This window comes from Gracilinanus agilis, chromosome 1, assembly GCF_016433145.1.
Source record: "Gracilinanus agilis isolate LMUSP501 chromosome 1, AgileGrace, whole genome shotgun sequence".
In the NCBI taxonomy this organism is placed as follows: domain Eukaryota; kingdom Metazoa; phylum Chordata; class Mammalia; order Didelphimorphia; family Didelphidae; genus Gracilinanus; species Gracilinanus agilis.
In genome coordinates this window covers 780566048-780590893 of record NC_058130.1, presented here as the reverse complement: position 1 = coordinate 780590893, position 24846 = coordinate 780566048, and the positions used below count along the sequence as shown (strand labels likewise).

The following is a 24846-nucleotide window of genomic DNA, read 5'->3' as shown; positions in this document are numbered from 1 at the left end:
AGCCACTGACTAAGACTCTTGCCCATTGTCATGGCAGAATCCTTTGGCCTGGGATGGCCTTGGCTCTCCCTCTTGCCAGAGCCCTGGGGTTGTTAGCCCGTGTCATGCAGAAGCTTCTGGTCAGCCCTGAGCACCCTTTATCTTCCTGTCTTTAGATCTTGTGACAGTCTCTTGTTTTGGGTTCTTTGGTGTGAAACTGCACAGTAGCAACAGTAATAACTTAGACAGGCTTTAAAGTTCGCCACTGAAGCCTCTCTTCCTCTCCCAGCTCTTATTACTGTTCCTACTTTACAGACAAGGAAACTGAGTCAGGTGATGCCCATGCCTCCTAGATGCCTGGGGGCCCCTGATTTCACCTCCATCGCTCTCTCCCTTGTGATTAGGCATGTTCTTTGAACCCCACTTCAGACTGTTGAGCTCTCCCAGCCTGGTGACTGGACTCCCTCAGTTTCTTGGCCCCTTCGGTGGATTTGCCTGTGAGCCTGGGCAGATTCTTTGGGATTGACTCATGGTTCATGTTGGTTCTTGGAAGTAGGCAGGAATCATTTATGTCCTGTTGGGACCATCTTGAAGGCTGTGAGCAGATGCTATCATGGGGAGGCTGCCTGGTCTCTAGGGCCCAAGGCCTCGGGAGGAGAAATCCCAGGGATGGGCTCTGGGTCAAAGTGTAGGGACAGGACAGCCTCCCCAGAGAACCTTGATTGCCTTGCTGGTGCCTTTCACCCTTACCTTCTGTCTTAGAATCGATCCTGGGTATTGCCAAGGCAGAAGAGCGGTAACGGCTAGGCAATGGGGGTGAAATGACTTGTCCAGGGTCACACAGCGAGGAAATGTCTGAGTTCAGAGTGGAACCTGGGACCTCCCGTTTCCAGGCCTGGCTCTCAATCCACAGAGCTACTCAGCTGCCTCTCACTCTGGACCTTAAAGGACCCCTCTGGGCCTGTTCCACTTGGCTCTGGCCCTCACGGAGGCAGCATTTTTAGGTGTCTCAGCCACAGTTCTCCCAGAGGAAGCCCCAGGTCATGGGAGGGTGGAGCCTTCTCCAGCCCATCCCGTCTGAGCAGGAGGCATGGACGTCTCGGGAGGGATGGGGCCTCCTGGTTCCTGAGCAAGGACTCATCCCGTGTCCTCGTGCTAGGTTGAAAGAGCAAAACTTAGTAAAAGAGACGAAAGTCAAGGACATCCTAGAGAGCAGCAGCGACAGCGATGAGAAGATCCCAGTTTCCAAGTCCTCTTCCCTGCCCAAGCGGAAGCTGGATCTCGAAGGGGAGATTGTGGAGAAGAAGAAGAAGGGCCGCCCTCGGAAGGACACGCGCCTCCTACCTGTGGCTCTGTCTGTGCAGGTGAGCCTCTGGGACCTGGCCTGGAGCTGTGTTCTGGGCGCTGGCGGCTGGGGAGGGGGCTGCATCTCCCCCTAGGCCGAATGGCTGTGTGACCTTGGGCAAGTCCCCAACATTTCTGAGGCTCATGAGCGGGGCTCATGAAGCCCAGGCAGGGCAGCATGGCTTCTTCGTGAGGCTTGGGTGCTCTCTGAGGGAGCCTCCGTGCCCTTCTCTTGGGCCACTAGCTTGGGGATTCCTCTCAGGGCACCAGTGTCTACAGAGGGGGGAAGGGGAACAGCCAGAGAGCCTGGGAGAAGCACAGACCAGCATGAGCCCAGGCCCAAGATGCAGGACTAAAAGGGCCTTAGGAGGGTCAGAAACGCTGACAGATTCACCAGAGTTACACAGAACCAGAACCCCCATTCTCTGATTCTGGGGGACATTTGGACACTTGAGAAAGTCCAGACATTGGTTCACTCTGAACTTTAGTCTCCTCCTCCTCCTCCTCCTCCTATGAGCTCTCTGCCTGGCATGCACAACATGGTGAGTGAGTGTCATGGCACTTCACCCCCAGGCTGGATGTTCATTGACCCTTCTTTGCTGTTTGACCCTCTGTCACAGTCCCCTGCTGCACTGACGGCCGACAAAGATGCCCTCTGCGTGTCTACCCCAGCCCTAGCTCTTAAACTGCCGACACCAGCCCCACAAAAGTCCTTCGCCTTGCAGGTAAGCCAGGGGCCTGCTGACCCTTTGCTCCAGGGGGCTGAGGTGTACAGGGTACTGGACCATGGGGGAGGTGCCGCGCTGGGGCTGAACTTGGGCCCTGTCCTCCTGGGTCTGTGGCCCATTCCCCTCCCGTTCACCTCGGGGGAGAGGGGGAGACTGGCAGAGTCCCTCCATAATTCAGGGCACCGATGCCCTTGGAGAGAGACAGAGATAGACAATGAAATGTACTTCCAAGGTAGAAGAGTGGGCATGATCGCCCTTTGGTGGCCTGGAGGAGGAGGGCCAAGAAGGCCTCACTGAGGACCTGCTGCCCAGCCTGTCTGTGGGGCTCCAGGCCTTTGAAAGCCCCTTCATTGGGCCTTGGCCTCAATCCCCAAGAAGATGGGAATGAGAGGTGCCAGAATCTGTCCCAGGGGCACCTGAGCCTGCTCTCCTCGAGGCCTAGCAGGGTTCCTGCCTTCCCATGGCCTAGCCAGGGGCGAAGAGAGGAGAAAGCCACCCAGAGCCAGAGCCCCCATGGGGTCTGTGACTTTGTCGGCAGGCTGCCAAATCCTGCCATGCCCGTCTGAGTACAAAGTCCTGTAGACAACCTTGGGGTCAGCTGCCCAGGAGATGCCCTTGAGACACGGGGTGCACTTAGCGAAGATTTCTGAGCCCCAGGTGTAGCCCAGAGGGCCCCCCAGAGTCGGGGTGAGACGCAGGAAAGGGAGTGCTCGCCTCCCAGTTGGGGATTCCTGGTTTCAAGTCCTGCTTCTGCCCCGCGCTGTCCGAGCGGCCTTGGCCGCCGCGTGCACTTCCCTCTCAGTGCCCCCGCCATCCTCTGAGAGCAGATTACAGAGCAGGTACCCCCTGGCGTTACAAGAGCTCCTCATGCCCATGGAATCCCATTTCTGGATAAAGCCAGATATCCAATCATAGAAACTGTCTTGGTTCTTGGCCCCGGATTAGCTCTACCCTCTCTGGAGCACAGCATGGTTCTTGGTTCTGCCAGAAAACCCAGCCTTCTGCAAAATTCTTAAGAAGATGAAGGCGGAGGGCCTTTTCCCTGTCTTGTTTCTCCCCCAGAATCCCCCTGTCCATCTCCTCCTTCCCCTAGGGTGGTGGGGGAAAAGTGTCTGCACTTGAATAGAGTGTGAAGGCTCCAGCCTAAGGAATGGCTTTCAAATGGTGCAATCGTGAGCCGGAGCCTGGAAGGGGGTGGCAGATGGAGATTGGGGCCCTGGGCCCCTTCCCCCAAATCCAGAATGATGTAAAGGAATCAAGTCATTCCATTTATTTATGACATAACTTGAATCCTTTAGTGACGTAATATTACAGCTAGTTATTTACAATAATACATCATTTCTAAGATACATATTCTAGTATAAACCCATTTCTACTTAAATTCTAATGGGTTCTTTTTATCGTAGCATGTGCCCTTGAGAGCAGGGACCATTTTTGCCTTTCCTTTGGCCTCAGTGCCTGGCACAGAGTGGGTGCAGCTCATGGATGCCAGGGATGTTGGTAGCCCCTCCTAGGCCAGTACTCTTTGATCATAGCTCAGCTTTCCCATGATCCCCAGCCTCGGAAAATGGGGGCAGGAGGGAAGCTTCCCGGGGCTGGGACCTGCTCTCCCCCAGGGTTGTACTACAGAGAGCTGAGGCCAAACCTTGGGACGAGTCCTTGACGGGCCGGCCCCAAATGAGCACAGACTGGCTGCCCTCTTAGTAAGTGGTGAGTTGAGCCTACTCAGCAGCTGCCTGGACAAGAGGAGAGCTTCCGGGGGGCAGCCTCCCACTCCTGCTCCTGCCCTGGATTTCTTCTTTTCCACATTAAGAACCTGTCCTTTGCAGGGCCCCAGGGTCCGGCCCTCCCTGAGGGAGGCAGCTTAAAGACAGCTCATCTGAAGGCTTCTGGAAGAGGGCAGAACAGAACTCTGGGGAGTCCTAGGGGGACTTGGGGCCACCTGGAGAGGGGTCGGGCCTGGGACAGCGGCAGGTGTACAGGTTGGGTTTGAAGGCAAGGCAGGGGCCTCTGGGCTGAGTCTGAGACTTTATCCCCTGCTCCTGCCTTCCCAGCTAGTGTTGGTGAGCCTGGAGGGACAACAGAAACTGGAGACTGCACTGGCAAAGCCTGACATAGGAAGCCATGCAGAGCATGCAGCTGGGTGACCCTGGGCAAGTCACTTAACTCCCATTGCCTAGCCCTAACCCCTCTTCTGCCTTGGAGCCATACTCAGGATCGGTTCTAAGATAGAAGGCCGGGTTTCTTTAAAAGCGTCCCGTGCTTGATGTCCAGGGGAGAGTGTCAGCACGGCGCTGGCCTGGCCTGGCAGCAGCTCATCAAAGGGTCGTGGGCCGGGATGCCCCCAGAACCTCAGAAAGCCGGGCCTGAAGATGTGGCCGGTCAGAGCTTCTCTCTGTTCTTGCTCTAGGTGAGCTCTGACCCTTCCCTGTATATCGAAGTGGAGAACGACGTAACAGCGGTGGGAGGCTTGAAGCTGAGCCGCTTAAAGTGTACGCGGGAAGGAAAAGAGTGGGAGACCGTCCTCACGAGCCGGATTCTCACCGCCGCTGGCAGCTGGTGAGTGCGTGCGGGCCACAGGTGCTGCTGGCCTCGGCCCAGCTCCGGCACTGGCCGGCGGGGCCCTCGGGGACCTGGGCCTGAAATGAAGCCCCTGCCGGAGGAACACGGGAGATGGTGATTAGGCGATGCTCTGGGCTTGGGGCCCTTGGCTTACCACAGACCGTACCTTGGCCTGGGCTTTAATAGGCCAGGGTAGTTCTGGTTCCGGTCCGTGTGACCGGTTTCCGATCTCTGCCGGCTAGAGAGGGCCCTGCTCCAGAAGCGAGGTCCAGGGCAGGGTTCTAGGGGGTACAGTGGAGACCTGAGGTAGGTGGCCTCTAGGACCAGGCCCAGAATACGGTGGGTTACTTCGATGCCTGCAGCACATTGTTTTATGGATCCGGTTATTATTCAGCTGGGGCTGGATGAGGTGACCGCCAAGGTCTGCTTCTTTCCAGATTTCCTTCCTCAGTTCATTTCTGCTCTGTAAAAGGAGATTAATAAAGCTTGCGCTGCCCCTGTTTGGGATCCAGAAGAAGGCACTGGGGGGCACTTTGAGGATCCATCCCCTGGGGGAGACCTCCAGCCTTCCTGGGTAGAGACGGTCTCCCCGCACAAAGGGGGCCTCATGGATGTCCGCCTGTCATCCCCCTTCCTTGTGACCAGCAGCCTCCTTCCCCATTGAGCCTTTTCAGGTTGATGGCACCTCCTAGACCCTCTCCAAGGCTTCTCCTTGTCTGTCAGGAGTCAGGGACCTGCCTGGCCCAGGCTCCTCTGCGAGGAGGTCCAACTGTCCCTGGCCCTGCCAGCCCTAGAACCCTGAGGTCCAGCATACCGTGGCCTGCCTGAGATGCTGAATTTGGGGGCTTTAGAGCACCACTAGGGACTTTCTGGGGGAAAGAAGGGCTTTGGCTTGGGAGATTGTTTGGGGCTGCTGAAAGCACTGGGGCATCTGGCAGGGGCACTTCAGCCTCTGAGCCAGCCTATTCCACCCCTGCTGTGGACAGTCTGTAAAATGGGCGTCATGACGGCACATGCCTTTCTGGGGTGCGGGAGGATTGGGGGTGTAGAGAGAACGCATCGGAGATGCCAGCTGTTGGATGGATGCCCCCTGGAGAGCGGAGCTTCCCCCCTGCCCCTCCTCCAACCCTCCCCTTCTCCCTCCTCGCCATCTTCACCTGTGACTGCTTTCCACCATGTGTTGGGCTTGGCCCCCCTGGACTGTGTGTTCCTGGCATTGATGCCCGCCTCCCCTTGTCTCCTCCCAGTGATGTGGTCTGCGCTGCCTGTGAGAAGAGGACCCTGTCCGTGTTCTCTTCCTGCGGTCGCCGCCTGCTGCCTCCAATCGTCTTGCACTCCCCCGTCTCCACGCTCCATTGCACAGGGCCCTACATCATGGCCCTCACTTCCGCTGCCACCTTGTCTGTGTGGTGAGTGCCTGTGCCCGGCCCAGCTCCCATTCCAGTTCAAAGCAGAAACAGTGTGTAGCCTGGGGCCGGGGAGGAAGGTCTCTAGTAAGTCAGGCCTCTCTCCTAAAATCAGGCTTGTACCAAAGCTGCATGCGATGAAGCCTCCTGGCCATGGGGGCAGGTGGGCGCTCAGCCACCGGACCCCCTTGTTCTTTTCTCATAACCAGGATGTTCTTTGCCCCTTGGCATAGCCTCACCCTTCTTCCAGGCTCCTCAGGGCTCCCTGCACCCCTGCTTTAGCCTTCCAGCTCACAGTGGGAAGAAAGCCGTTTTCAATAGGGTGATTTTTGAAAATTGGCTTTTTAGCTTCCATCTTTTCTGTCCAAAGAGAATTCTTTTAAGGCCTCTATTTGGATGAGGCCAGGGCAGGAGATGGTAGGGAGCTTATAAGCATCGCCTATAGACACGGAGCCCCAGCCGTGTGCTTGGTTCAGAGCTGAGCCCCTGTAAGCTGTGGGGGAAGAAGATGGAGATGAAGAAGCCTCTGGCCGGCCTGGAGAAGTTACAGGTCACACGTGTTTCTGTGTTAAGTGCCAGGCTGTCAGCAATGTGGCCTGGAGCCCAGCCCTCCCCTCTGTTGGACTAGATAGTCCAATGGCTCCCTGCAGGACCCCTTTGAGCTTAAGCTTCTTCCATATAAGATGAGGGTCTTGGCAGAAGGGCCTTCCCCCTGCTCCCAAAGCTTTGCCCTCTCCCAAGCCCTTTCTCTGCTGTGATCTGGGCCTCTGGCTGTGGGCTTGCCAAAGATTTGTCATGTTCTCTGCCAGGCCTCAGCCAAGGCCTTGGCAGAGGTGCCCGATAGCGAAGAAAGGTCCTGTGGCCTCCCATGCTGCCATTGGGTGAGAGTTGTCTTTGGTTCCTCCTGCAGGGATGTCCACAAACAAGTCGTCGTCATCAAAGACGAGTCTCTGCAGACCATCCTTTCAGGTAAGAGGCCGCTAGATGATCAGGGGGCATCCGGGGATCAAACCCCCTTCACTGGAGGTCATGCAGGGCACAGAGGTCAGACGGCACTCGGCAGCGAGCCTTGACTCACCTGGGCCTGCAAAGCAGACTGAAGTGGGATTCGGGTGTGCCAAATGACTCAAAATACCACGGCCCACGGGTGGGAGTAACGCACGTCCTCTGTGGGAGTCGGACCCACTGCTCAAGGTCAGGGTCAGCTCTTGTAGCCTGGCCTGCTGAGGAGGGTGACCTCGGCCCTCCGTCCTGGGCCAACCTGGGGGCATGCCAGATGGTCCAGAGGAGGGCCTGGGGTTCATGCCATAACGTGGGCCTGGTTAGCCTGCGAAAGAGAAGGCCCAGGGCCCAGGAGAAGAGGGGAAAGGGCTGCCGGGGCCTCCGGGTCCCCCAGCCGAGATCCTCAGATGGAGCCAGCCCGTTGTCAAGGGAGGGTGCCATACTGTCTGTAGAGCGTAAGGTGACGTGAAGTACTCTGTAACCTGGAATAAGCGGGTTTTCGAGGCTTTTCTCATCTTCCCGGCAGTGGGGAGATCATTCTTCTGCTTTGCTCTCTAGGAAGTGACATGACGGTGTCCCAGATATTGCTGACCCAGCATGGCATCCCCGTGATGAATCTGTCCGATGGGAAGGCCTACTGCTTCAACCCCTCCCTTTCCACGTGGTGAGTAAGCCGGGGCTCGCTTGGCCTCTGGAGATCAGGGGGTCGTGCCTATGGCGGCGGTGCCCCTTCTCACCAGACATGCCAGGGGGCACAGCACAGGGGGCATGAGGTCGGCAGACTCCATGAGCCATTTCTCACTAATGCTGTGAGGTGGGTCAGGGACTTAAATCATTTTAAACTGCTCCCACCCTGGTCAGTGGCCAGCCTGGTCTGTGCAGCCAGATGAGGGGCGCCCTCTACTGCATTCCCCACCTGACCAAGTCCCTTCTGGGAAACACTAGCCATCTCTACCGTTTGTTGTTGGGTGCGAGACCTGCTAGCAATTGTGATGGCAGGTAAGGGATTGGGCCTCCCCCCTAGCTACGGGATGTTTTGGAGGAAGCAGAGCCTGTGAGATCTTGGATCAGTCATCTTATCTCTCAAATGGGGAGAACATTTGTACCACCTCTCTCATGGGGTTTATTGTGAGGAAATGCTTTACGAAGCCCGAGTGACCCTGTGTGGATGGGTCTAATGCAGGTACCCAGGGAGGAAAAGTGGGGGGTCTGTTGAAAACTGCTTCTTTTAGAGAGGCAGCTGTCAGGGGACTACCCTGGACTCCTTCTGGTGCCATTGGGCTGAAGCCTCACTTCCCACATTTCAGGGGGCTCGGGAATGGCTTTTCCTCCTTGCTGCACCAGGCCGTTGGGAAGGCAGTGGGGTCAGAGGGAAGGGCCCTGATGAAGAAATCCAAGGGCCTGGCTGCCAAGTGCCCCCTCCCTTATCATCCAGCCCTCTGCCCTTGGGCAGGACAGCTACCCCCTTCTTCCCTCGTCCCAAAGGGCAGCCACACTGTAGCATCCCCTGAGGCCACCCTGCGACATACCACTCCCAGCCAGGTTGGAGCCCCAGGCTTCCTGGCTTCTAGAAGCTGAAGCTGATCCCTGGAGTCTGACATGGCCCCACTGGGCTCTCCCACCTGCTGCAGCTTGGCAGCTTTTGGGTAGGGCACTGGCCCCTTTCTCACCCTGCTCAGGGCCCTGATGCCCACAGGAGAGGAGCCCCCATGATCCAAGCCCCGTGCCTCTTGTGACCCTCTGAAGCCGGGAGGACCAGTATTTACTGGCAGTGTCAGAGCCTCAGTCATTCTCAGGCCAGTTGGACTGCAATGTAGGGGGAATGCCAAGTGGAATAATATTAGATCCTGATGGCCTCCCCCAAACAGCCTGGCATTGCCACTTGGCCAGCCTTCAGACTGTCAACCCTTCAGTGGGTGTCTGGCCCTGCCCTCAGGAGAGCGAGTCATACTCTCTGGAACCTCCAAGGATTTGCAGCTAAGATCAGCGGATCAGCTTGAAGAGCCCGGGGTTCCCATGCTGGGTCAAAAGCAGAGGGTGGCTGTGGAGGAGACCCTGGCTGGGCAGCAGAGGCCGGACAGCCTGCGGAATGGTGCAGCGCCTTGCTAAGAAGGCCTAGGGGCCTCTTCCTGCCCAGGAGCTCTCAGTAGCCATCAGCTTGGGTGGCTTGCCAAAGGGGGAAGCCTCAGTGGAAGCAGCTGTCTTCCATGGGGCCAGGCTGGTCTCTGAGCCGCAGAGAAATGGGTGCTGAGGAGAGAATGGTCCCCCAGCCTCGGAGCCCCATAGTCCTCAGCCCCCCGAGGCTGCGTTCACAGGAACCGCCAGTCACCATCAGTGGAGGGACCATACCCAGGGACCGGACGTCCACAGTTCCTGACCATGAACAGAGCTGCAGAGCCCCTCGAGCCACCCTCGTGGCCTGGGGGGTCCTGAATCCACACGTCTCTTCTCTTCTCTTCTCCCTCCAGGAATCTGGTTTCTGACAAGCAGGATTCCTTAGCCCAGTGTGCAGACTACAGGAACAGCTTACCGTCCCAGGAAGCCATGCTGTGTTCGGGGCCGCTGGCTATCATCCAGGGACGCACGTCCAAGTATGTGCTGCGCCCAGACGGCGATGGAGGGAGGGGTGGAGGGTGAATGAGGGCATTCACGAGAGGTACCGCAAGAATTCAGATTCTGAGACTGGTCCTTAGGATTTAATACAGTTTATTAGAGTCACTTGGACAGGTAAAAGATCAGAAATGGGTAGAAGGATAAAAGTAAAATAGACTATCTAACTGCCATGTGGGTGCTCTCAGCCTGGCCTCCAGCAGCATCTTCCTTGGCCCATCACCAGAGCAGAGAGAGCCCCCACTTCCTCGATCGTCCCTCTTATCCTCTCTCTCGCTTCTGGGTCAGATTCAGAGTCGTGTCCAGACCAAGTTTGGAGGTCGCAGTCCTGTGACCTTCACGTAGGTGATGCAAACTCTCAAAGACTCGGGGCTCTCCCCTCTATTCAGACACCGAGAGCTTTCCGAAGGCCCAGGGCTGTGACTAGGTCACCCCTTACTCAGTAAAGGCCAGAGGCTCCCTACAGCCTTCAGAAGTGAACACAGATACTCTGTTTGGCCTTCAAGGCCCTCCGTGGTCTGGCCCCCTCCTCTTTTCTCCACTGCAGCCACTGTCCCCTGGCTTCCTTCAGATCCCGCCTTCTCCAGGAAGCCTTCCCCTCCCTTGTGGTTCCAGGGCCTCCTCTGGCCATTGTTTCTCCCAGAGTTTGTTTGGTGCTTCTTGGTTTGCTTCTTGTCTCCCCTTGAGGGCAGGGTTGCTCTTCTGCCTCTTGTGGTGGCCCCAGAGCCTAGCACAGTACCTGACACATAGTAGGTGTTTAATAAATGCTGAGGTCTCTGGGCAGCTCGCTAATCCTAGAATTCCGCCCTCCTGGTGCATCTTCTTTAGTGTCCTCCCCATCATCAAGCTGTGTCTCTTTTTCACGTGGAACCATTGTGGTCAGCCTGTCCTGGGCTCTCCCACAGCCAGGGGCCTTTGAGCCAGCAGCTCGCCCAAGCTGGGTCCTTTAAATATTTTTGTGTCACACGTACACGAGTGTGGCCCTTGGCCAGGTGTACATGGGTGTCCAGTGAAGCACCATGACCATGGGAGGAGAGGGGGACCCCTCTGCCCCAGCTCAGTAGGGTCTTGTCTTGCCACATTCACCGTGGTCTGGATTGGCTTAATGGAAGCCAGCCATGACGTTTGTCCTGCTCTCTGCTCCGGGGCCCCACCCCCTGCCCCCCACCTTGTCTTGTGTTTGGAGGGGCACAGCAGCTCAGAGCCAAGGTGAAGGGTCTCACTTGGCCTCCTGGCCCTTCTCTGCTGTCCGGCTGCCTGTCGGCTCACCACGCGCCTCCTCCTCCGTCTTGTCTTTGCAGTTCAGGAAGACAAGCGACTCGGTTGTTCTCTGTGCCTCATTTGGTCCAGCAAGAGACCACCTTGGCCTACCTGGAGAGCCAGATGGCAGCAGCGCTGACATTACAGTCCAGCCACGAGTATCGCCACTGGCTCCTCATCTATGCACGGTACCTCGTTAATGAAGGTGAGCTGGGGATCGGAGAGCCCCCGCGGGCCCCCAGCAGGCCATTCCGAGCCTCTCCTTCCCCCGAGGGGGGATGGGGGAAGGCGGCGGTCACCACAGGCCCGGGCTTCGCTCAGCACATCCTCCTTTCCCCGCAGGGTTTGAATATCGGCTACGAGAGTTATGCAAGGATCTGCTGGGCCCGGTCCATCACTCCACGGGCAGTCAGTGGGAATCTACAGTGGTGGTAAGGCTGCGTCTTCCTCCGTGCAGGGGCGGAGAGCCTGTAAAGCAGCGCGGGCAGCGGGAGGCCAGTGGGCAAACGAGCAGGGGTGCCGCCGGGCCCGTGGGCTCGCTGGGAAGGAAGTCTTTCTCTAAAATGAGAAGGCAGCAAAGAACCTGGGTTCAAGGCCCGTGACCTTCCCGAGCCTCCCTTTCATCATCACTGGAGTGAGGCGAAGCTGGGGCCCCTCCTGCTCATGAGCTCCTCTGTCTGGTCCTGTTAGAACCATTTGTTATGGCAGAGGCTAGCAGGCCCGAAGGCGGGAGGTCCTGGGTTCCAGTGTGGCCTCAGACACTTCCTAGCTGGGTGACTAGCCCTGGCCCAGCTGCCTTAGAAAGCTTCTCTCCCTCCGTGCCGTGGATGGCCGCCTGCTTCCTTAAATTGCCCGTGACTCCAGCTGGGAGCAGCTGGCACGCACGAGCTGGCGGGACTCAGAAATGCCGGGAATCTAGAATGTTGTGGTTGGTCTGACCAGCTGAAAAGGAACACGGTTTAGGGACGGGCCCCCCGCGGTCCCCAGGAGAAGCCGGGGCGGGGGGTCGTCTGGAGAAAAGATCGTTTCTGAGTCAGCCCAGCGAGCCCTACAGAGGCCAGGAAACAAAGGAGTGCCATGCGGACAGTGTGACAAGAGCCCGGGGAGCAGGAGGAGGGGGCTTCTGTTCTGGAGACCCCGTCCTAGGAGGGGTGCCGGGAGGCTGGACACGGCCCCTGTGCAAATACCGAGACAGAAACGAGGAAGGGCCTGCTCGCAGCGAGCCACGGGCCCTCGTGGCCCCAGGGGGAGGGCAGGGTTGGCTTCAGCCCCCTGGGCCCGGGTGGCTGTGGCGTGGGGTGTTGCTCCCCCTCGGGCCCGGGGTGCCTAGCAGACTGCTCAGGCTCCCGTGCCTGGGGCCCCTGGGGGAGGGCTTCCCCCCCACCTCCGCTCTCCTGTCTCCGTGTCCAGGGCTTACGGAAGCGAGAACTCCTCAAAGAGCTGCTCCCAGTCATCGGGCAGAACCTGCGCTTCCAGCGATTGTTCACGGAGTACCAGGAGCAGCTGGACATCCTGAAAGACAAGTAGCCGCCCCCGCTCTGTGGAGGTGGCCTGCTCCAGGAGGAGCGGCTCCTCGGCTCCAGCCTCCGACACAGCCGCGTCTCACCCGACGGACGGCCAGACGGCCGCCCTGCCCTCCCGATGCGAGCCAGTGGGAGGGCGTCGTCTTTGTCCAGGGAGACCGCGGCAGGCGCGTGACATCCAGACGTGCGGATGGCCCGGGCCTCCTTCCTCTCCGGAGCAAGGTCCCGGGACTGCGGGGAGGCCCGGGCCCCGGGAGACTCACCACGACTTGTTGGGGAGGCAGAGGGAGACGGCCACCTCCCTGCCCGGTGACCGGCACGGCTCTCTGGAGCCTGTCGGAGCCGGCGGCCGCGGGCAGGGCCGGGGCCCGTGAGCTCGGCAGGCTCCGGGGCCTGCCCTGTGGACGGCAGAGGCGCCAGCAGCCCAGAGACTCCCCCCGAGAGAAAGGCTGCGCTCCCCCTCGTGAGAGAGGACTTTTCTTGGCCAATAATCAGGATTTCCTATGGGGCACGTGGACACTTGTCACCCGTAGGACGTTGCAACTCTAATTATGACAGCTACGTTGCTCAGTAATTGTACCAAAATTAACCTGTCCTCATTTGGTTTTTAATTTTTCAATGTTTGTAAAAGAGACCGTTTTTCTGGGAAGGGACAAGGGGTGGGCGATTCTTTTTGTAAGTATAAAATAAATGAACAGCATTGGATACAAAACCGACCCCACTTCCAGCTGGCTCTTCCTGGCCCCCCGAGGCTGTCTCCTGTCCCTGGGAAGAAGGACAAGCAGGCAGGGCGAGGCACAGGGCCTGGGGGCCTCTCCGGTAGTCAGCGGGGTCAGCCGGGCTCTTCTCTGGGCTGGGTCTCCCTGGGCCCCCCGCCCCCCTACACACAATTCAGAATGTTGGGCCTGAGGAGCCCTGCTCAGACGCCTTCATTTTGCAGAGAAGGAGCCCGGGAGGCCCAGAGATGGGAGAGCTTTGTTCGAGGTCCCACAGCGAATCAGAGCCAGCCACGTGCCCAGGAGTCGAGGGCTTTAGCCCATGGCTGGCACACTTCCAGCCACAGAGCAGGATCTGGCCTCCACTAGCCCCAGGGCCAGCCTTCCCCAGAGCTGACCCGGCAGCATCTCCAAGTCCCGAGACAGCCGAGGCCTGCGAACCAGTGGCTGAAAAGAGTCCCAAAGACTCCCCTCCGTCACAAGGGTTGGGTCCAAGCCCAGGCTGGGCCTGTGCTGCCCGTCCAGGGGTGGCCGCTTCCTCGCTCCTCGGCCCAGAAGATTCTGGGGGCGTCTGTGCGGCTCCTTCCACTTCTGGACTCCCAAGAGAAGAAGCAGAGTCAGGTCAGTGAAACCTCGTGCCCAGCCTTGAAGGGGACGGGGCTGGCCCGCTCGGACCCAGCGGATGCCCAGGGCTTCCAGGGCCAACTCTTCCTCCCCCACCCCATCGACATCTGGCATCAGAGACTGAGGCCCCGATGTGATGGAGAGAACCCTGGCCTGAGGCAGGAGGCCTGGCCGGGAGGCTCCACCCAGGTTCTCGGTAGCTGTGTGACCCGGGGGCAGCCGGATGGCACAGTAGATATCGCACCAGGCACCGGCATGGGAGGACCTGGGTCCAAGTCTGACCCTGAGACGCTTCCTAGAGGTGTGACCCTGGACAAGTCACTTAATCCCCGTTTCCTAGCCTGTAACTGTACATAGTGCTGATTCTAAGACAGAAGGTGAGGGTCTTAAATAACAACAATAATAATAATAATAATAGTTCTTCCTCCGCCACCTCCTTGCAGAGCTACTTTGAAGGAAAGCCTTTTGTACCCTGTCACTTGTCACAGAAATGAGTCATTGGTCTTCCTGAATACGGGGTGATTATAATCATTTCCAGCGATGCTGGTGGAGGTGGTGATTCCCCCAAAGAAATGGATTTTGAATGGTAGGAGTTCAGTTTGGGGAGAGGCAGTGGGAGGCAGCTGCAGGGACCACCTAGGAAGTGCCAGACACAGGCCCACTCAGGAGAGGGCCCGGCCGAAGGATGGTTCTGGAATGGCTTCGGCCACCGGTAGGCCTACAGGAACCCTGGCTAGCCCAGCTGGCCAGGAGGCTGCTTTCCAGGAGCTTCCAGGTCCAAACCCACAGTGGGTGGGCGGGCGGGCGGGCAGACGGGCACCTTTGGTCACTAAAGATGGCCTAAGAGGCGGCGGGAGCTCCAGAGGGCAGCTCATGAAGAGTTGAGACCTAGAGCCCTGGAGATCTCACTGACAGAAAGAGAAGGGGCGGATCTGGGAGCATTTCCCTTCGGGGGCACCTCGTCCTCCTCAGATCTGCCTTGAGACTCTCTAGCCTGGTGGTCAGCAGCCCGAGTTCTCGTCCTGCCCTTGCAGGCGCACAGTCATGGTGTGACTTGGGGAAGGGCCCTCTCTAGGCTTCCCTCGCCTTCCTCCACGTGAAATAAGAAATCTGGAGATCTTCAGGCAGGGTCCCATGACTTAAAACATAGAGTAGAGGAAAAGGAACAAAGGTCAAAGCGGGAGAAGTGAACAAAAAGGCTCCTGCTGGGTGCTCGTTCTCGAGGGCCTCGCTCCCCTGGGGAAGGCAGCTCATAAAAGGAGGCTCCCTAGCAGGGGGCAGAGCCCCACAGGAGCAGAGGGCAGAGCCCCAGGGTCCTCGGGTCGAGTCAGAAAGGTCCAGAACGAGGGCAAGGCCTGGTGGCCCCCATTTCATCAGAAGGAACAATGGGTAAATCCCAGGACATCCAAACAATGGTGAATAGTGTTGCCAGCGAATGGGGCCAGCATCGGGGCATCGACTTGCCACGCTAGCTAATGCCGCCAATCACAACTAGCGCTCTTGAGGCAGAGCCAAGATGGCGGCACAGTAGCTGCAAAAGCTGGAGCTGCTCCGAGAACTAGACCAGCCAACAACCAGGGCGCTTTTGTCCAGATTCATTCCCCCAGAGCCAAGTCCCATCCCCTCCCTCCTGGCTCCAGCCACATTCCCAGGTCCAGACTTCCCAAATCCCAGAATGCATTCAGTTCCTTGAGCATCCATCAAGGGCCAAGAGAATCCAGGCTGGCTGGCTAAGGTTAGCCACGTGACTTCTAGTCCAACATCAACGGAGGAAGGAGGTAAGAGCCGTTCAGTCATTTAGTCATGATGGGCTCTACTTGGCTGACATCTGTTTCCTTTTCCAGTTCATTTGACAGATAAGGAAACTGAAGTAAACGGGGTAAAGTGACTTGTCCAGGGCCATATAGCTAGTGATGATCTGAATCTGGATTTGAACTCAGGAAAAAGTCTTCCTGACTTCAGACCCAGATCTCTTTCCAGTGCACAATTCAACTCTAAGGGTCTGAGGCAGGATTCAAACTCGGTTCCGCTCATTCTTGGGTCAGGTACTATGCAACCTCTCCACATGGCCCCAAGGTAAGTTTAATAGAAAGGAGAGAGGGACAGGGAAGATGGGAGACATCCAGACCAAATCTTTAACACTATTTTGGGGAATGAGACTATTTCTAGGGGGTGCCAGCCCCCAGGGCATTCCTCCTGCTTAATGCCTGGCCCCACAGCCGCCCTTAAACCAGGCCCTTTCCGAGTCCATGTCGATGCTCCTTGAGCTCCCTGACTTCCAGTCCCTAAATCATCTCGGTGACCTCTTTCTCCACTCAGTCCATCAGTCACTCCCAGGGATGGCCGGAAACCTAGATCTGGTCATCTCTTCACTTACATCCTCAAGGCCCCGAATTTCCTCACGGCTCATCTCTCCGTCCATCCCTCCTTTTGTCTCACTCCTCCTAAAAACCTCCTGGGCCTCCTCTGTCCCCAAGTTGTCCTTGAGGCCGTCCCCCTCGTTTCCCTTCCCTCTCATCCTCCCTGTCTGCTCTGCCAACAACAATGGACATCGAGCACAAATGGCAGAAGGGATCCCCAAGGAAGAGGGTGCTTAGTTGTCATGGATGGATTTAAGTTAGGAATCCCCAAAGGACTACCTTCTCGGGTCCTGAGAGAACTGGCAAATGGGATTGCTAAGCCGATGCCAGCCATATAGCAAAGATCAGAAGAAACACGTCTCTTTGGCAGACAGACGGCCCTGCGTCCAGAGAAGCATTTGATCCCGTGTCCAGGTTTGTTTTTCTGCGAATGATTACTTAAGTAATGTTTATAAAGCACCTACTATGTGCCAGGCACTGTGCACACTGGGAACAATCCCTGCCCTGAAAGAGCTCCCCGTCTGATTGGGGAGAAAACACAACCGCATATGCATTGAGGGGAAAAGCAAGTGTCTTCTGGGCAGGCAGTACCACGAGGTTAGCTTTTGTCCCCAAAAGCTGGGTTGGATAAACAGAGGACACACTTGGGGAGGTAAGGCTTGGCGTCATTGATTCATCCTCATGCAGAGGTGCCACACTCGCCCACCAGTGAATACACAGGAAGGGTTAGTGGATTCGAAGAAGAGAAACTTGTTATCAGATAAAAATGAAATTGTAAGAAGTTAGTGCAGCAGAAATGTAGAGGCTAAACTGGGAAGAGTACAATTAAAGAGGCGCCCCTTTCCTCCTCCCTAGGCTGTCCTGAGCCCTGCATGTCTGCCAGTCGTTGCCTGGGCTCCATGAGTTTGCCCAACTGGGCCCAGCTCGTCCATGTGTCTGTCTGTCTGTGCCCAGCCCCTTCCTCCCCAGACTGCCCTGACCTCTGCAGATCTGCCAATCTGTCCGATTGCCATGAGTTTGCCCAGCTATGTCCGGTCCCTCTCACGTCAGTCTCCCTGTGTCCAGCCCCTTCCCAGGTTCATCTGTCTGTACCCTGCCCCTCCATGAGTCTGTCCATCTATGCTTGGGTCCTTCCCATGTCCATCATCTGTGTCCTCTGCCCCCCCCTCTCAGTCTGCCATGCCGGGTCTCCAGGTGTCTTCCCAGCTTCCCAGTTTCTCTCTGTTCTGTCCGGGCAGTCCTCACCCCCTCCCTGCCCTGGAGCCTTCTCCCAGGCCCCCACATGGGTCTGTTGACCCTTTCCTGGGTTGGGGAATTCGTCCTGCCCTGCCACATGGCTTCTGCCCCCACATGTTGCCTGCCAGCTCTGTCTGCTCCACTCTCACTTCCCCCTCGAGGTCTACCCCAGCTGCCAGCGGGGTACCTGGTGGCTCACTCAGGCTGCCGTTGTGGTTTTAACCCCTCCCCATCCCCAAAGCTTATAGAAGATGGCCTCGGAGAGAGGAGGACGTTTATAGAAAAGCTCTGTGGGGGCAGGGCATCTCAGACTCTGGGTCCACTTTGAGATTAATTAAAAACTTAAGGCAGGGGGCAAAGGGATGGCATAGAGAGCCAGCCCTGAAGTTGGGAAGTCCTGGGTTCAGACACTTCCTAGCCGTGTGACCCTGGGCAAGTCATTGAGCTGCAGTTGCATAGCCCTTTTACTGCTCTTCTTCCTTGGCACTGATACTTGTCTGTTCTAAGACAGGAAGTAAAGGTTTAAAAAAATTTTAGGAAAGAAAGGAAATTCTACTTAGAGATTCTGAATTTAAGCTAGAGAGGTCGAAAAGCAGACATTACCAAGGAGGCGCCTCACGCCTAGCTAGGCTGGGGGTGGGAAGATGACGTCTGTGGTCCACTGTGACCCCAGGGCTGCCATCCACATCTGTAACTTGCCCTGGGATATCCCTGGAGCCGCCTGTGAGGGACCTCCGTTCCAGAGGGGGGGACAGGCTTAGCAGACCCTTCCCAGGCAGAGGGTCAGCCCACATCCTTCCAGGATCCAGCCAATAGTGAGCATTCTGGGGACGTGGACTCCGAGGCCATTCAAGGCAAGCCTCTCTAGGCGTAGTCCTCAGCCACAGACGGTAGAAGAGCTCTTCGCCCTCGGGGATCTCGTGTGGGATGACACGGGTTCGAGGCACGTGCTGCCACACACAGTCTGGGAAAGTGGGGAGCTGGCGGGGCAGAGCCCAAGGCAAGGAAGTCCTCTGGGGATGGGCGTAGATGATGGAGGTAGAAGGACTTTCTGGCAAATAGAGTAGAAGTCTGGCGAGAGGTGCAAAGGCGATGGCTGTGTGAGATCTCCTTCTTGAGAATGAAAGAAAGAAAGAACAAAGCTTTCATTTACCAAAGACGCATGCAAAGCGCTGTACTCGGCTTTGGGGACAGGAAGAAGCTCAGGTCCTGATGGGGAGACGGCAATCGGTTCCATCAATCAACGTTTATTTAGTGCTTATGTATGTGCCAGGCACTGTGCCAAGTACCAATGACGGGCAGAGGCCAAGAGCCCCTGCGCTCAAGGAACTTTCTAATGGGGGAAACAACATGCAGACAGATCTGTACAAAGCAAGTTATAGACGGGATAAATGGGATCGTTAACAGAGAGAAGGCACCAGAACTAAGAGGTTAAACTTAGGGAAGGCAACATTTTGGTTGGGACTTAAAAGAAGCCGGAGGTCAGAGTGGAGGAGAGGAACAGACACGCAGGGAAGTGGAAGAGGACAAGTCGAGGAGCCATGCGGGACAACCCTGGATGGTTAGAAGAGGGGCGTCGCTTGGAGAAGTCCCTTTCGTGGGCAGCAGCAAAGCAGACAGTCCTGCTTCTTCTTGGATGGCTTTTCCTCTGATAAAATCCTCAGTTCCTGGTGCGGACCGAAGCCTTTGATGGCCAGAACTTTGGCCTCAGGGCGGCTTCCCAGGACAATATCTGCGGGCTCTGGGCTGGAAGCCTGGCTGTTCCCAAGCCTTACACTTGGCACACTCCCATATAGTCATACTATCTAATGCCAATGATTGCTGTTATTATTTTTTAAGCCTTGGAATCAAGCAGAAGAGCGGTAAGGGTAGGCAATGGGGGTTAAGTGACTTGTCCAGGGTCACCCAGCTGGGAAGTGTCTGAGGTCACATTTGAACCCAGGACCTCCCACCTCTAGACCTGGTTCTCCATCCACTGAGCCACCAAGCTACCCCATATTCCTGTTATTATTTAGGATTGTGTTGGGCTTGGGCTGTCTCCATCATGGTCTGAAGGGGAACGGTGGTCATGGCGCTCTCACTTGCCCTCATCCTTGGCCAGGCTGTTTTGCCTGACCCATGGATGGCGGTGGGTTGGCACTGGCAGAGACATGAGAATACCAATAAGACAGTTGGAGAAATGAATGGCAAATACATCAGTGGTGAAATGCTCTTTGTAGTCGGGCACAAGTAAAGAGCGAAACACTGAGTTAAAGAGGAAATCTAGACAGAAGGGAGGCCGCCATTGACTGCCAATGCAGCTGTGCCAAAGTTCCTAGTGGGTAAAACACTCAGAAAGGGGAACCAGGGACCGAGAGAAAAATGGGTTACGAGTTCAAGTCTAAGGGAAGGAGAGCAAAAGGCGAGAAGAAAGACAAAGACAAAGAAAGTTCCGACATGAGGTAGTCAGACAGGGAGGAAGCTCTGGTGGATAAGAGCTTAACCCTTAACTGACATACTAGTGTTTTTATTGGGGTTACAACAGTGTAGGGGCAAGGGAGAAGGATCATTAGACAAGTGGCCCGATACATGGACATTACCAGGTCATCATCAGGAGCTACAAACTGCTGGAACCCAGATCAGGAATCCCCATGGCCTGAGGTAGCTAAGTTTGCTGGATGCGTATGTTAATTGATTATTATTGGTAAACCAAGGCGGCTGAGTGTAATCTCTGGGAAGGGCTAGGAATTTGGCCAGGTTGAGGTTCAGTTGAACTCAAGGTTACAGAAACCAATCTTAAGAGTCAATTTCTTGAGTGCTCCTAAAACAATATCAGATTGAATAAGCCTGGACTCCTACAGCCGAGACGGAATCTCCATAGGAAGGTCTGTGGACGCCGTCGAAAGCTAAAAATTAAGGAAGGAGTTTCCTTTTTTGGGGATCGATTTTCAGGGCTGAAGTGATGCTGGAGGATGGGCAAAGCAACAGGTTTGACTCTGTCTGCCTTTACCTTCTATAGCAGAGGTTGGCAACTTTTTTGGCCGTGAGAGCCATAAACGCCACATTTTTTAAAATGTAATTTCGTGAGAGCCGTGCAGTGCTCACAGTGCCGCTCCTGTAACAGCACCGGGAAAAAAAAAAAAAGGACTTTATGGCTCCTGCAGAAAGAGCCAGATATGGCTCAAGAACCAGACGTTGCCGACCCCTGTTCTAGAGCAAGGAAGGGGGGAATCACTGTTAGTATAGTGGATGGAGTACAGGCCTGGAGACAGGAGGACCTGGGTTCAAATCTGGCCTCAAACACTTCTTAGCTGAGTGACCCTGGGCAAGTCACTTAACTCCAGGTATCTAGCCCTTGCTATTCTTCTGTCTTAGAGTTGTTAGCAGGGCAGCAGGTAAGAGTTAAAAAACAAAAACAAAAGAAGTGAATGGGCATGTGGTAGGAGTGATCCAGAGGGAGATGCTTCCTACCAGCAATGTCCTAGGTTCAGAAGAATAAGAGGTAACATTTACCTAGTAATGATAGCTATTCTATAAGGCTTGCTTTACTATTATTGCTTCATTCCTCACAATCTAGGTGCTATTATACCCATTTCACAGATGAAAGGGGAAAAGGAAAAGGGTAAGCAAGTGTCCACTGTGTGCCAGGCATATGTGCTAGATGGGTGTTTTTACAAATATGAGGATCTCATTTGATCCTCATGACCATTCTATTTCTATTTTATAGTTGAGGAAACTGAGGCAAGCAGGTCTTTAAGTGACTTGCTCTAGGTCACACAGCCTAGTAAGAATCTGAGATAGGATTTGCACTTGGGTCTTCCTGATTCCAAGAATCCACTCGGTGCACCTTCCCACTTGACTACTGCTGGATTAAAACAGGAAGCTGGTCCTTATATTTCAATAAAATGTATTAGGATGACTTGGGATAGGTAGAAGATGAGAGAGAGACATGGAAAAGGGGCCCTGGTCTCACTCTCCACGTGGCTCTTCCAGCAGAGACTTGGCGCAGAAGTTCCTTGGCAGAACACCAGAGACCCTTTTTATTACCTCCTGGCTCTACCTGGCCTGGCCTTCGGGTCAAGTTCTGGCTCCCGCCAGGTGCCATGTCACCTGCGTGACCTCAGAAAGCGAAGAAGGTAAATATCCTTCTCACACTGCTGAAGAGTAGATCTTGGGGGCAGCTGGGTGTCTCAGTGGATAGAGAGCCAGGCCTAGAGACGTGAGGGCCTGGTTCAAATGTGGCCTCAGATACTCTCTATCTGTGTGACCCTGGGCAAGTCACTTGACCTCCATTGCCTAGCCCTTACTGTTCTTCTGCTTTGGAACCAATACATAGTACTGAGTTTAAGACAGAAGGTGAGGATTATTTGTTTGTTTAAGAAGATTTCCTCCTTATACGCCCAGTCAAATAACCCAAATGAGATCTAACCTTCAATTCAACAAGATGGCATTCCATAATTTGCTCCTTACAGAATCATCCTAGAAATATGTCAGTGTTTAAAAGATGGCCCTTGTTTAATGGAGAAGCCTGAGGTCTTAGAAGACCTTAGTCATTTCTCTGAGGCAATCTAGCCATCTCTCTTCCTCTGATTCCATTTGGGGCTCTGCTCTGAAGACTGTGACCCTGGCTTCAAGACAAATTATGGGTTTGGGTCAGCCAACATTCGAAAATCATAGCTCAGGAGCCCCCATCAATGGTTTTCTTCCAAGGCTTCCAGAGCGGCCAAATTCCATTCACCCACCGGGATCATACCCAGCTGTGTGCTTCCAGGTTGCAGGGGGTAATACTGAGGCCTCTCATGGCCCATCTATAATGGCTCAGCTTGTGGAGGTCACTTTTCCTGTGCCTTCCGCTGGTAGTCCAAGCTGTACAAATATGGTGCCCGTGCTTGAAGTCCCAGCACTACCTTTGTAGATTCCTAGAGACCTTGGGCAGGCCATTTGTTCCCACTGGCTCCAGCTGTGGGCTCTAGCTGAACAGGGCAGATTGTCAGTGTGCTGCTGGAGACCAAATTGCCTGCATCTGCTGGAGGAGAAGGAGGCCCATTCCAAAACTGGCTCAACATGCCAGGAAGAGACCTCAAAAAGAAGGCAGAGTATGTGCTGCCTCTTGGACTGGGGATGCTGGCTCGCCAGCAGCCAAATAGCCCCTTTGCGATTGGATAGTCGCTCAACCCAAATGGGGATGCTTTCACCGATGAGCAGGAGAAGCCTAAGGCTCTATTGGCGAGGGGACAAATGCATTGAACTGTCTGTTCTTGGAAGCCAAACATTTCTCAGTGACTGCAATTCATTTCAGACATTTCATGTATGCGTAGAGCCCACCCGTCTTTAACCTTTGGGACTTTAATGTTCTCTCTCTACAAAGAAGGAGCTTTCCTGACCATGCAGAGTGTGTGTGTGTGTGTCTGTCTGTTTGTCTGTCTGTCTTTGCTTCTATGGAGAATTGATGTGATTGAAACATCTACTTTGCCAAGGAGGGGAAAAAAGGCATTTTCCAGTGAAGAAATAAAACCTTTCCTAAAAAAAGTTCGGTCTCTTTGAGAGGTGTAAAAACTCCTGATAATGGACATCACAAAGTGAAGAGTTTAATTACCAATAAGAATTAGACTTGGTCAGTCACAGAGGCAGTGAGTGGCAAAGGCAGGGCTTGAGGCAGTGTTTCACTTGGCCCCATGCCCTATGCTCTATTCATCATGCCACACTGCCCTAGACTGTGAGCTCAGTACATTAACGGACCCTTGAAATGGAAACCACCTCCAAAGATACCCAAGAATGTGGTCAAAAGCAAAAAAGATGGGAGCCATGAATGGACTCCTTTTCTTTGGAAGGAAAGGCTCAGGGGACTGGACCCCACTCAGGCTAGGGTCCTCCCTTTTAAATCCCTCAACAAGCCACCCCCTTAATGGTGAGACATGAATGAACCATGGCCACCCTCCAAAAAATGCTCGTTTGTTCCTACCATTGTGCTCACTCATTCTGTGCCCTTCCAAAACTTATTTTCATTAGGCCAGATCTCTGCCAGGTGGGAGTTTGTTCCTACAGACGCTGTTCCAAGACCCATGTTCCTGTGTCCTGTCTATGGGAAAATTCAATGACCATTTTTTCTGTAATCATAAGTAGCTCGTAATTAGATCTCATGACTTGAGACTGCATGCCTAAAACCAGAAATAAAACAGGATTTTGTTGGGGGGGGGGGCAAATCCAGAGATCTCGGCAGCCTGCAGGGCCCCTTGGCCCTCTGGAGGTTTTGATGCTTGGCTGGATCTGAGGGACCCTCCAATGTGGGGGACCCTCCCCACCAGAGCACATTGGACTCCATCTACACCCTCTCCATCTGGGTGACTCTTGTCTGGATCTTTCCATTATTTATCCACTGCCCTTGGGCCTTTCCAACACAGTGTAGTAGAAAGTTAGTCTGTCAATGAACACGTAGTAAGGGGGCAGTTAGGTGGCACAGTGTGACTTGGGTTTGAATCTGGGCTCAGACATTTCCTGGCTCTGTGACCCTGGGCGAGTCATTTAACCCCAGTTGCCTAGCCTTTGCAGCTCTTTTGCTTTAGAATCAATACTTACTACTGATTTTAAAACAGGAGGTAAGAGTCTTTAAAAAAAAAAAAAAAAGAGGAGGAGGAGAAGCAACAAGATTATAAAGAGCTTTGAATGCCAAACGGCTCCTGGAGACGATAAGGAGTCCTGAAGTTTATTGAGTAGGGGCTGACATGGTCAGCTCTGCACTTTGGGAATATCCTTTGGTGGCTGAATGGAGGATGGAATGGAGTGGGGAGAGTCTGGAGGCAGGCAGAGCCCCCAGCAGCTACTGCAGTAGTCCGGGTGTGAGAGGATGAGGGTCTGCATCAGGGTACAAGTAGAGTCAGGAGAAGGGTGTGGGTTTGAGAGATGTTAATGAAGGTAAAATGAATTGTCCTTGGCACCAGATTGGATGGAGGATAAGGGGTGCCCTCAGCGGTCACGGGGACACTTGGAAGAATGGGGAAGATCACGAGTTCAGTTTTGGACATAATGAGTTTGAGATGCCTTCAGGCGTCTCGAGCTGTCCACTGGGCAAGTAGAAGTTTGAAATGAGAGACTGGGATGGGGTCAGTGGATCCGGGTATCATCCGCATAGAAGGCGATGAATCTTTCTGCAAAGCTTTTATTAAGTTCTTACGGTGTGCATAGTGGGGGATAGTGAGACCGCCCTTGCGCTCAAGGAGCTGAAGGCTCCATGAATGGTGATGGTTTGACCTCCCTGTCACATAGTGCCTCCTCCCTCATAGAGATGCTCATTCAGTCCATGACAGCTGATGGGCTCACCAAGCAAGAGAGTTTAGAGGAAGAAGAGAAGATGCTTAACCACCCATGTTAGCAGGTACAGCCCAGGTGAAGGTCCAGCAAAGGGGACTGAGAAGGAGGAGCAGGAGAGAGGGCGGCCTGAAAACCTAGAGCAGTGATTCCCAAAGTGGGCGCCACCGCCCCCTGGTGGGTGCTGCAGCGATCCAGGAGGGCGGTGATGG

At 55.0% G+C, this 24846-nt stretch overlaps 1 protein-coding gene across 1 annotated transcript in view; it reads left to right on the top strand.

Annotated features, from left to right (window-relative positions):
• LOC123245577 (protein HIRA) overlaps positions 1-13128 on the top strand; it is a 50090-nt gene extending 36962 nt beyond the window's left edge. Inside the window, exons 15-24 of the mRNA XM_044674527.1 lie at positions 1139-1343; positions 1944-2048; positions 4462-4610; positions 5861-6022; positions 6930-6988; positions 7580-7685; positions 9490-9612; positions 10933-11096; positions 11234-11322; positions 12302-13128. Of these exons, the coding sequence (XP_044530462.1) occupies positions 1139-1343; positions 1944-2048; positions 4462-4610; positions 5861-6022; positions 6930-6988; positions 7580-7685; positions 9490-9612; positions 10933-11096; positions 11234-11322; positions 12302-12418 (1279 nt within the window). The 3' untranslated portion in view covers positions 12419-13128. The remainder of the gene's footprint in view (positions 1-1138; positions 1344-1943; positions 2049-4461; positions 4611-5860; positions 6023-6929; positions 6989-7579; positions 7686-9489; positions 9613-10932; positions 11097-11233; positions 11323-12301) is intronic.
• Positions 13129-24846: the final 11718 nt, after the last annotated feature.